We start from the raw sequence: 12,970 nt of genomic DNA on the forward strand, positions 1-12,970 counted from the left end.
CTCCTGCCATTTGAGAAAGGTTTGCTTTTGATATGTTCTGAACAAGTCCTGATGAAAGCATCCAAAGGGATTCTGGCTTTCAGTAGTCTGCAAAGCAGACTGCTTTGTGCATTTAAACACCTTCCCTAACGTCCAAATACAAAATAGAAAATTATCATCATGTTTCTGTGGATATAAAACTGAGAAACATTTGGTAATGACTGTCCAGCTTCTCCAGTTTAGTTCTCTTGACCTATCCTACAGCTTTCCTGGCAACCTCTTATTTCCAAAATGCAGTCAGCTTGTGAAAATAGGTTACAGTGCTTTCAATGAATTCACCAAGCTGCAAAATGGAGAGGGCGAAAGAACAGCACAGCACTGTCCTAGAGCCTGTGATGGAAACTGCAGGACAGGAAAAAGTAACAAGTGACTTAGTAAGATTTACCTGCAATCTCCAGAATAAACCCATAATAGTTCCTTAGAAAACTAGTGGCTGTTTTATTGTATGGTGTTCTAGGTCTGTATAGATGCCACATGACATTCAGAAATGGACAGAAACACAATTATATGAGCAGGAAAAGTGGTGGTTAAGATGGATGACACATTTAGGAATGTTATCTCAAGCCACTAAAGCAGCATCCATCTGCAAAACAGCAGAGTTTTAGCCGTAACAATTCTTTGTTTCTGTCTCCCCTCTCATGTTTATTGCGAGAGGACAGAAAAAGGTTTTTAACAAGACAAGTGTAAGTTTCTAGTTTTAAAAGGATTCTTTTTAAGCAATTAGTGCTTAAAGGAAAACAATCTAGGAAGGAACAGTATCATTTTCCCTTTTACTCCCTTCCCCAATAGCTTTTCCTTTAAATATGATGGAACCCTAATCTGTGCTCTTTAGACTAGAGGTAATGAAATTACAGCAAGGATGTGAAAAGGATCTGTGAAGGTAAGCTAATACTTTCCATTCTGTAAACCACAGATATACTGCCTGAAGACACATAATATGAGAAAGTTAAAGGAAAGAAATCAATATGAGGAAAGATTTTATTTTTCACTTAGGTTTTAGAGATCCATTTGGCAAAGAGTTACTTCAAAAGTATGCTGAGGTTGTTCATTCATTCTTAATTCATCTGTATTTTCAAGATCTCTGACGTGCCAAATAGATAATTCATCTTATGCAACTGTGATATACTTATCTGGTCAGAGAGATCGTGCCCAGCTGATAAGGATATTTGCATCTGTCTCCTCGTTTGCCACCCAATGCTGCCTCTAAGATGTCAGTTTACAGCTGTTCCCATGACACTGCTGATGCGGCGTGTTCTGAAGAAAGCGATGTAGAAGTGTTAGAAATAAGAAAGGTCATTTTTCTAACATTTTTTTCACCCACTCTGATATTTAGCCTTTTCTAAAATTAAACGTTTCACAGATACAGAAGGTTTTCTCATGTGCTTTTTAGGAAGAGAGTGGGCCTCTTGTATTTCAGCACACCTGAAACTTACTTTGGCTTTTTAATAATCTGACTATTGAAACAATAGCATCAGTTGTTTTCCACTGGGTGTCTGTATGTGCGTTCATATCACAAACAGGCGTATTGCCAAGTGCTCAGGGCAGATACTTTAGTACCCACAGATGCGCATCTGCTATATGTCCTCTCCATATGTGAGTGATCAGTACATATCCTTTTACAGTGACTTTCTCTCAGCCATCTGGCCGATTCTGGGGTGTTGTTTTTCATTCTAAACTTGAGAGATGTGACCCTGCTGCCTTTTTTGTTTGTTTGTTTTGAGCCTGTTGTCTTTTTATTTTCAGGAATCCCTCTTTTCTACTCTATTTAATATCTTTTTTTTTTATTTGACCTGATTTTGCCTTCATCTGGATGGTGAGTTCAGCCTTCCATATTCAGCTCAGAGCACAGTGAGCTCATTCATCTCCTACCCTTTGAAATCCATAGACATGTTCCCTATTGTGGAATTACTTCAGTCATCAAACCCTGCATGAGAGTTTGTATTTAGCATTGACTCCCTCAACAGACTGTTATTTGAGCCTATGGCTCTGTGGTTCCTACCTCACCGGTCCGTTAAATCAGCCTTATTCCTGGCCGTTATCTCAGCCAGCAGGACTGGAGCCATCTTGGCATTTGGTAGCGCTAAAATCTCTGGGCGAGGTTACATTTTGAATTTTGAATCTTGATTGTCTAGGGAATTATGCTTCCAATGTCTCTTTCCCAGGTTTCACCCATCCTCACGAGATTGATACTCTTATATCATTTGTCATTAGGCAGATATTTGCCTTTTGGCAGATTCAACTAATTTCTTATTTATTGTTAAACAGAAATGTCCTGACACAATAAGCTATGCTCCCTGAGGACATGAAGGGCCAGTAAAGCTTGTGTAGAAAAGTATCTCCAAGTTCCACTGAAATCTGTTCTTAAATGTGCCAGGTAACGTGACTTGCCGAATGTAGGTCAGTGTGGTCTTGATCGGTCCGCATCTTGTACTCAAATGTCTGACTTTTTGGTACCGGCATCTCAGAACTGGGTACTGGAAAGGGACATCCCATAATGTGAGTCTACACGTTGGCCACCCACCTGAAGTAAAAAGGAAGCTGCTTTGCAGGACCTGGACATCCTTAGAAATACCTGTATGAAGTCAGACCTCGTGTTCCTCTTAGAGAAATTAAGCTGTTGTATGTTATGCTTGTCTTTAAACAAGAATCCTTAAAACTTTTTCATTATTTTAAGGCTATAACAAAATGTATCTTAAATGTTATCTCTGTGTGGGTGATAAATCTCATTATGCTTCCAAGTTCCTGCTGTGATTTCAGTTGAGCATCGTACCTTCAGCTCTTGTCGTAAGCTGCTGCACACCATTTAACTGTTGTTGAATTTCACTTCAGAGGCAGCTGCATATTAGTAAGTAGCCCAATTCTTCTAAGGTGATTTAGGTTCCTTTAAGATGAACAATATTACATAAACATAAAGCATCGATCTGTCCATGGAACTCTGCATTGTACATGCTGCTTGTATTTCTTTAGTCTCCACAGGTATGCAGAAAATGCATTCTATAGATGCATATGTTCTGTGTGAATTATCAAGAAAGAATTCAAGTAAACTGAAAAAATAACATTTTTCAGTTGTATACCTCTCAAATATAGCTGTGTTGTGGATTTTCATTTGAAATAATTGGATGGTTTATGAATACCTGTTAGCTAATTAAACTTACAGGAAAAAAATAGATGTATGTTTGAGCTCTGAGCTTTCACAATACTGCTTATTTTAAGGCTGAGTAAAATGCTGCATGCATATTAAAAATAATGAAAATTATATGCCACCATCAAAGCTGTTTGCATTTTAGGAGATGAATATGTTAATTGGTGTCTTGGCTTCAGTAAGATCTGTAAAACAGCTTTGATGAGATGCTGCTCACAGCCCAAGTGATATTTGTGTGTTTCAGTCATGTTCAACTGAAGCGAATTGATTTTCCCAGTTTTATAGACATAGTTACAAATTAATGTTGGGTTTTTATATAGCTGTGAGAAAAATGTTGGTTTTGTTACTATAAAAATGTTTGGTTTGGATATCAGAGTACTAAAGCAGCTTTTCTTATGCCTGCTCGTGTGCTGATGTTTTAGAAAGCAGTCTTATTTGGAGTGGCCTTGACACCAGCTGGGTTTGTAGGGTGCTAGAAAAGGATCTCAGGATTGTACTGGGATGTGATTCTGCATCATTAATGACCAGACATGGTTTGGTTGACTGTTGATTGATAGTTCCACATCAATCCGGTGTGGAATGCAGATATTTACTCTTTAAGCTGATTCAATAAATAATATTTGTTCCTCCAGTCAGGTGCCACCAGAAGACATAAAGACCCTGTTTGTTTTGTTGGTTTCCCACCTCGGTCTCTCTGTTTTCTCCCCCTCCTGTCATCCTCTGTTGGTCTGTGTTAGTTTCTTAAGGAAGGAGCTGAAACCCTCCCAACCATGTCAGTCTGACGCCAGGTCAGGAACCCATTGCCTGCAAAGGGTCCTCACACTCCTACTGCCTTTACCTTAACATTTATAAGAAGGAATAACGATGGAGCTGAGAAAATCTGGACAAGAAGTCGTGTTCTGCTGACACTTTCTGCTAAAGCATGCAAATGTAAATTTTTAGATGCATTTTGGAAAAAAGCAAGTTTTCTTCAAAGAGCCAACCATAGAATTAAACGTGTCATTAATAACAAGGAGTATGGAGGATTTTTGATCTTCCAAATACTAAACCATATATATCCGTATCTGTTTTTCACAGGAGAATCCCTTCAAGGAAAGGATTGTGGAATCTTTCTCGGAAGATGGTGAGGGCAGCCTCAGCTTCAATGATTTTGTGGACATGTTCTCTGTGCTCAGTGAAATGGCTCCCAGAGAGCTTAAAGCGATCTATGCCTTCAAGATCTATGGTACTGGATTGGGATGTTGTTTTGTATGCCTTTTTTTGTTTGAAGTAGATGAGGATGAGAGTTGTTGGTGATCTTTGGTTCTTTTATTGTTTAGATTTTAACACAGATAACTTCATTTGTAAAGCAGACTTGGAGAAAACCCTCAATAAGCTGACCCGAGAAGAGCTGACAGCAGAAGAAATCACCCTAGTTTGTGAGAAAGTGATAGAAGAAGCTGATATGGATGGCGATGGGAAACTAGGATTTGCAGACTTTGAAAACATGATTTCCAAAGCACCGGACTTTCTCAGGTATTGTTTTCAGAAAAAAAGATAGTCTGTTGCATATTTTCAGGTGGTTTTTTTAGGAGATCCCAGTATAGTGCAATACAAGAAATGACATTGCAAGAATACAAGTGCAATACAAGAAAAGACATTGCTTTTACTTTCCCAGAGAGCTGACTAGAGGGTGACTTCTCACCCTGACTCAGTTTACTCTTCTAGAGCATATTCCACCGCTTTCCTAATTTGAAGACTAAGAGCTCAATGACTTTTAACTGGGTTTTTTTTTCCTTCCTGTCTGTGTGGTTTCTTCGGGAAAATATTTTCATCTATTATAAGCTCAAATTCATATTGTTCTCAAGCCTATATCAAGGATCCATGCTGTCTGGATAGGAATGTGTGTAAATATTGTATACGTATTACAAATATACATGGATACACATTGATCTTTAGTGCTAAGAAGGTGAGAGCTTGAGGGCATTACAGTGGTACAGGTCATGCTGGTTGCAGAGTGTCAATTAAAATGATTAATTACTGCAGTCTTTATTTGATCCACTGTTAATCAGGGGATTTTTTTTAATAACTGATATTTTTTATTTTTGTTTCCAAGTTTTCTCCTAATAATCTGTAGATAAAACCCAGCTATCTTAAACCAGTTATTATTGCGTGTTTCATATTTTAAAAGACCTTTTGAAAAAAGACTTTTTATCTTTACACATTAATAAACCATTCTACATGAACTTATAGTTAAGGCTGTTACTTAAGTCATACAAGGATAGACTTTCCTTAAGAAATTACAGTGATCCAGACAGCAAAATAAGATACTCCCAGATTGGGAATCTTGAGTCCGCTGGCCAAGTAGGCTGAAGTGGAAACCTAGGTCTGATTTCTCCCCAAATTTCGGTGGTCTAGGTTAACTATGTCTAGTAGTAAATGCTTGATAACCTGAAAAAGTTTTTTTTTCATAATCTTTATTCATGAACAAGTTGGTAGTGTTGCTGTTTGTCTGGTGAGAATTGATAATAAAAGGTAAGTTCTAGCGATAAACTGTATTTTCATAGGAAATAAGGCTAAACATTAGGATAGAATTAAGATATTAAGATATTAAGATAGATGAAAATTTGGACTCCTAATCTTAATACTAGTGGTGTTCCAGAACTTTGGAGGGTCCTGCAGAACACATAACTTCATTTCTTTCATAAATGGGTTTTCTAAGGAAAGACATTATAACAAAATGATTCTACAATAAAGTACGAGGATATGATCCCTGCAAACTCTGAGAAACATCATCTCAAGAAGATATGCTAACAAAAATCAATGTGAATGTCTTTTATACATTAGAAACATATCAGGCATTCCTTGACTAATTGAGTGTATCGAATAAACTCTTTTAGAACCAGATAAGTATCATCATTGTGGCGAGACTCAGCTGAGTAGGTAGTCTAATATTTTGTTGACATGTATTTCCAGCTAAGAAGATATTTTCTTTATACTGTTATCCGTATAGAAGCTGCTGGGGTCAGGTAGTGCTTCCTTTAATCAATAAGAAGCCTGCACTCTACCTACAAATCTGGTAGAGAGTGGCGATCAAATGTGAAGAATCGAAGGCAGATCTGAAGACTCAGCAGCAGCTGCAGTTTCCAAAGTTTCCTGTGCCATGACTGACTTTAGTGCTGTGTTGCAGAGGCTTGCAAAGTGCTGACTGAGAACCCCAAGCTGAGGATGCTCTGCTGTCCAGTCATTTCCTGAGCAAGTAGCAGACAGGAATAGTTGCCACTGTAGCTATTGGAATGACCGTCATTTTTCTCTTCCAAGTTTGTGATGTTTTGGGAAGCCGAGGAAATGGGTGGAAAGACCTGAGTGCTGGATACTCAACAGGGCAAGAAGATGAGTAAAAAGAGGGATGAAAAATAGAGAGTTTGTTATAAATTGCATAAAGAGAAAACAGAGAGGGAGGGATCACTGACAATACTGGTAATCTCAAAGGACCAGGCTACCAAGTATTGGAAGATTGATCATCCAGTTGCTCAGCTTAAACACATATACTTGGATCCGTGTGTGTGATATGGTGAACTCATGTTATCCTGATAACCTTTGCTGTTCAAGGTGACAATGTGTATATTTAAAGCAGACTTTTTTGTCCCTGGCTTCAAGGGAAATGGTAACTTCCCTCGCCACTCAGGTCTGGGAGACTGGCTGGGTCACAGGATTCAGCCCTGAAGTTGTCAGGCTAAAGAACTCCTGCTGTGACATGACCCAAAGACAGGTTTAGTTCCACCTTCTACCTGAAACACTGCTTTAGAGCCTCTGACTGTTAACTCAGCCACGTGTTTTTAACTTGCAGAATGAGGATGTAAATGGGAAGAGTCTCAGAGCCAAGAAGAGAATGTGCAGTTTCTCTGATTTGGTTTCTCTTTCAGCCAGAGTTAACAGCTGCAGGACAAGAAAATGACAAGGTCATGAGACTGCTTTTATCCAAACCAACCTGTACGGAAGACTTGATACCTCTCCCTTATTGTGGTTTACTGTTCCTTTTACCTGTAAAGGTTTGGGGGGTTTTTTGAAGACATTCTTAGCCATATTTTTGCTGTATGCAGTGCATCACAGACTGACATATTAGTTAATACTGAACTTCCTCATCTGAGCCACTTACTGTCAGTTTTAAAATACTGTGGAAATGTTACATTATAAAGGGAGACAGTGATTTGACTTTTGTGAATGAGATCTATTGAATTTTAATGCCACAATAGGTACACCAAGGCAACTAAACCAGCGCTCTCTGGCAGTACCCAGTGTGTGCCAACGTGGGACAGAATGTGTGACATGGGACGAGAGTCCCATAGTTCATCTCTCACCACATAAACCCCAGTTCCTATTCATTGAGTTCAATTATACCATAAGAGTCTTGGACATATTATCTATTTATTTAATGGAACAATGCTTTCTTTGGTCTTTCTGAATTGCTCCCCAGCTCAATTCATGGCCTCTCGTTTTCCTGTCTTCTGTGTCTTCAGCTGTAGTGCTGCTCCGAGGTGATAACCACAGGCTGTGTGCGGCCTGGAGACAGGGCTGTGCAGTTTTACCATGTCACATAAACAAAACATGCAAAGCACAGCAAGTGTCTTAATAGTAGATCAACAACCCTATATGCCAGTGGTAAACTTGTACCTGAACTGTCTTCATAATATGATAAAAGGATAGGAAAACATGCTTTCATCTAAATAAAGTGATCCCTTTTGAAATCTTTAGCAGACGCATGGAAGAAATACCAACCCATCAGTGTCCCAAGAAGGTCATAATTTCATTTGGTTTTGCATATCTCCACTTTCTGTGCCCGACTGAATGTCTTCCAGACTTCAAAGAAGCCTAAGTGCCTATTGATTTATGCTTTCAGCTGCTCAGCACCTGTGAAAATGAAACCCCCAGGAACCAAGACAATAGCTGCTTTTGAAAATGAGTGCTAGCGAGCAATTGGCGATGCTGGGTAACTGCAGATCTCAGAGACTGCTCGGCTCTGAGCAATCAGCATTTCTGAATAGCTGATGCTATCATACCATCCTGGCACCTGCTATGTGATCATTTGGAAAATGTCGACTAACTTACCAGACTCCAGATGATTTTTATTTGTAGTAAAGGATTTCTTGTTCTGTTCGTTGCCTTTCACCCCCACCAAAAGCTGCTTCTTCACATCATAAGAGTAGGAACTTCAGGGTGCAAGCAGTTGGGTTTTATCCTTGGCTCTGCCATTGCTTGAGCAGGTGATCTCTGCTAAGCCACAGACCATTTTGTTCTCTTGGCTCTGTGACATGGACCAGTGCTTACCTAACGTCTGACAAACATTAACAACTCTTATAATATGAACTCTCCAGTTGTGAAATCTCATCATCATTAAGATGAGGGATGTAATTACTGAGGAGGAATACCTTCCTTACCCTGCTTGTTGAAAACCTTTGAAGGCCAGATTCCTATGACAGTGTACACTCCATTTTTGAAGTGCTTTTTTTTACACAGCTCAATATGTTGGTGTTTTTTTAAGCTGTCATACTATCATGCATACTTAATATACACAGCAGGCATGAATTTTGGCACCATGGTCCAGGCTTTGACCTGGTACGAGCTGAAGTTCATTCACTGTACATTGGCTGATTTTTTCTTATCTCATCATTCGTTTCTCAAACCTTTACTTAATGACCCTGTGTAGGTTCAATCTCCTACAGGCAGCCTTTGCAAGCTTTGTTCTGCTGTCAAGCAAATGAAGATGCAGTAAAGTCTGTTGCTTGATTTGCACTGCCATGGTTGAGGAATTTCTTAAAGAATAGAAGAAAACACTGGTAATCGTTGAGCAGGGAAGATGATGTATACTTTTTGGCTGTTATCCCAGAAGCTCGAGTAAGCTCTAAATGATAATGACAGTTGCTAGTTCTGAAAATTTTATCACAGTAGGTTTATTTCACTCAAAATTGCTACCGTTAAGAAGCTGCTTATAGTGTAATGTAAGTATTAGCACTCTGAACTGGCACTAGCTAAGTGTTCTGTTCTACAAGACTGGTTACATTTTCCACAGGAAATTGTTTTATAAATCATCCTGGAAGTTTAAGCTTATTTGAATGCCTGAGAGTGAAACACACTATAACAATTTGAAATGGAGTTTGAGAGGAATATGGCGCTAGTAACGCCTGGGAGCTGCCGGAACTGGACAGAGAAACAACAGATTCAGCAAAAAGATGTCATTGGAAATCTAGTATTTCTGAAACCGTTGTGGACCTTTGCTCATGTAACAGTTTGTCCTGACCCCAGTCTGACCTCAAGCTGAACTAACAGAAGCTCTCCTAGGGGAAACCTGCATCTCATAAAATGACACTTTGATAGAAATACAGAAAAGTTCCAACAAATAGATTTCCAGTGCAGTGGATTTAGATGGATTTTTTAAGGAGTCATGTCTAAAATGTTTTCACATACAATCCTGTGGGTTTTTTAGTTCCTAGATATTGCCTGTGTGGGCCTTAGATTCTCAAGAGTTTGGATTAACATGGGGCTCTAGACATTTCTTGAGTTGTGAACAAAAAGTTTATAATGATTTTCTTCTAAAACTTTAGTGCCGGTAAGTTCTTTGCATCACTGTGCGCTTTCACAATATGTAGGCTAGTGTGCCAGACTGCTCTGTATAACAGCTTTTAGTGCTACCCAGATTAAATAAATGCCTTTATACGGAGTTCCTAGGCACCCCTGTGAATGTAAAATATTATCTCCTCCAAATACATACCACAGAGCTTTCTCCAGTGAACTCCTGATTCAAATCAAGTTGCTGTGATTACATTAGAGCATTCTTTTTGTAAAACAAAATCCCTGAACTGTACATCCAGAACTCGCCAGCATCTCAAATACTCCAAACCTTTGAAGTTTTCTTTCAGTGGTAGGCATCAAAATTATAGTATTTACATTCAAAAAAATACATAATAATCCCTTCTGACTTCAGCCAAGAAAGAAAGAAACATACTGTTTATATTGTCGTGACACTGAACAGAGATTACTAGCTAGTATTTTTTAAATTGTCTCTTACTGTGCTGCTAAGATGCTCGGGAGTTTTTCTGGAAAGCGATGGCAGTAATGCGGCTTGCTGCTTGCCTCCATCGTCCTGCAGATAGAAAGAAGATAGCAATCAGGATCTCTTGGTCCTAGCAAGAGAAACAATAAATACATCTGCTTAACTTGGCCTGTTTAGAAACCCAAATGCTGCAGCATAGCAAAAGTGCAAGTGGGAAACATTTAGCTCTGCTGTATAGCCAATCCATAGGTCAATTTATACTTGATTTAATCTGGTGCTGAGCTTGGTCTGCTGAGCTTGGTCCCCTGAGCTAATGTTTTCAGAAGATGAAAATCTTTCCCAGAATGTTTAAATCTTCCTGAGAGCATGAGAGAAGAGATTCAGATTCATTAAACAGCACATTCATTTTTGTACTTGAAGGAAATGGTTGTGCATAATGACACACATGTTTCTCTCTCTCTTTTCTTTGCAGTACTTTCCACATAAGAATCTGAAGACGTTTCTGTGAGCCAGTGGTATCAGAAATGACTTGCCAGTCCAGCCTTTCTGAATCTCAGGCACTTTGGGAGCTTTTGTCCTCTAATTATGGCTTCTTAGAACTCAGCAGAACGTACTGAAATAATTCTTGTCCACAGAGACAGACGCATCATGTGATCTACAGGATATTTGGATCAGTCCCATTTTTATCTTTGCTGCTGGCCAAGCAATCTGGCAAAGGTGGTTGCTCGTTGGTTTATGGGTTTTCTTTGTTTTGTCCCTGTTTTTATTTTCTTTTTTCTTTTATAAAACATATAGAATTAGATTATTATTAAAGGTATTTCCACATAGTTTTTATATTTATGGATATTTAATACTGCTCTTAAAAACGCAAAAAAAAAAAAAAAAGACAGAAAGATTAGCTTTGACTTTTCCAAGAGTATTTGAAAGCAAGCACGGGCCTTAAATAATGACACGCCTCTATCACTGTGTTGTAGAGCTGGGGATCTTGCGTGGAAATTCCCTTAGGTGACAGAACTGCGGTCAAGGCGAAGCTCCCCGTGTTGAAGACAACCACGGCCCAGGTTTGCCTTTCGGCCCCTGAAACGGCACTTGCTGGGTTTGGTGCTGACCTTCAACCAGTGTTTTATGGGTTGTCATGTCCTTACGAAACTTGAAATAGTTGCCTTTTGTATATGATAACTGCATACAAGATTTGTTTCTTTCCAAGAGAAATGTTAAAATGATGTCCTTATTCTCGAAAGGGTCTTGCATTTTACTCACTCTATGGGCTGATAATGTTGAGTGGAAGAATATGATCATCTGTAAGTCATGAAGAAGTTAAAGAAGCACAGAACTACTACTACGGACACGAAAAGACATTTTCTTTCTAAACCAGCTATGCAATCTTTCCCATAAAATGCATGAATGCAGCTCTATATTTCTCTTCCCTCTCCAGCTGGAAATCAGCTATTTTTTTTTAAATTCCAGTATTGTTCAGGTACTGGGGCCTGAAGACAATCAGATGTGTATTGCTGTTCTAACAGTCAATAGAAGGGCTCTGTCACTTACATGGCTTCTGTATCAAAGTCATCACAATTAAAACTTTTGACGCATTCTGTTGTGCTCTGAGAATTTTTGGGCTAAGCACACACTAATTTCCTTTGCAGTCATTATTCCAATCGTTGTAAAGTTAAATCTGTCGAAGGATGGGATGTGTTATTCTTATTGAAAAAGTTGTTGAAGTAGAGAAATTAATCTTTTTACCATTTCTGTAGGGATGATGATGCTTATCTACGTTGGAACCTATTACATATGGTGAGCTTGCAATGTAGCTCGCTGTTTGGATTTACACAGTATGCATCAAGAAGAAACATTTGTCTAGCAGTATTGCTTGAACATTGAAACTGTTGATGGAAATTTTGGATATTCAAGGTATACAGGACAGAATTGCTTAAGGTAGCAGAGTGAAAATGAAACTTGTATGTTAGTAAGAACATTTATTTTAAAAATATTTTTAGAGTGATCATATTCAGTGATGTTTAAAGCATTTTAATCTTTCTTCCTACTGGTTTCTGTTCAGACAAAGGAATTAGAGCCTGAATTGATTTACTTACCCAAGTTAAAATTAGTATAAATCAATACTGATATTCAGATCTGATTAAGAAGAGATTTCAAGCCTCAGTCTTTTTCATTTTAAGGAGATTAAGTTAGATGTATTGGCTGATTCCAACAATTTACAAGACATTGGCATTAAGAGAAATTATGTTAAAATGACTTCCTGTTCATTGAATTGTCAGCCTGATAGTTTTTTTGTTTCTTTCAAGACACATATTTAATCTTGAGATCCTCATGAGATGTGGTTTTTTTGTTGTGATTAGTATGTCTTGTAAAATACCAGGTTGCAAGATTTTGGATCAGATTATTCAGACAAAAAGAATCTGGTGCTGATGACAAAGGTCAGTTCCCTTTGACAGCAGTGTTCTTTTTCTATGTTTTAAAATTTCTATTACCTAATGCTGTGTCACTCCCCAATTAGATCATCCTCCCCACTTAAAGGAAGACATCAGTTGCCTTGGGATGTGCTGGTGTGGCGTTTCCCTCTGTCCTCCCTGGCCTGAATGTCACCAAGCAGCTGAAGAGACTCTTGGCCTTGCAGTCAGCTGTTAACCTGGAGCTGAGAAGCAACAGAGATCAGGAGCAGCCTGTGGAGGAGTGATCTGTCCACAGGTGGAGGAGAATTCTTGCAGGCTGCTGCAGGTACAAATGTATGCGGTTCTCCT

At 38.8% G+C, this 12,970-nt stretch overlaps 1 protein-coding gene across 1 annotated transcript in view; it reads left to right on the forward strand.

Annotated features, from left to right (window-relative positions):
• ACSBG1 (acyl-CoA synthetase bubblegum family member 1) overlaps nt 1-10,705 on the forward strand; it is a gene marked incomplete at both ends in the record, with an annotated part of 92,691 nt that extends 81,986 nt beyond the window's left edge. The window contains 3 exons of the mRNA XM_080351587.1: nt 4,259-4,406; nt 4,501-4,696; nt 10,684-10,705. Coding sequence (XP_080207713.1) covers nt 4,259-4,406; nt 4,501-4,696; nt 10,684-10,705 — 366 coding nt within the window. The remainder of the gene's footprint in view (nt 1-4,258; nt 4,407-4,500; nt 4,697-10,683) is intronic.
• Nucleotides 10,706-12,970: the final 2,265 nt, after the last annotated feature.

This window comes from Nesoenas mayeri, assembly GCF_963082525.1.
Source record: "Nesoenas mayeri genome assembly, chromosome: 11".
In the NCBI taxonomy this organism is placed as follows: domain Eukaryota; kingdom Metazoa; phylum Chordata; class Aves; order Columbiformes; family Columbidae; genus Nesoenas; species Nesoenas mayeri.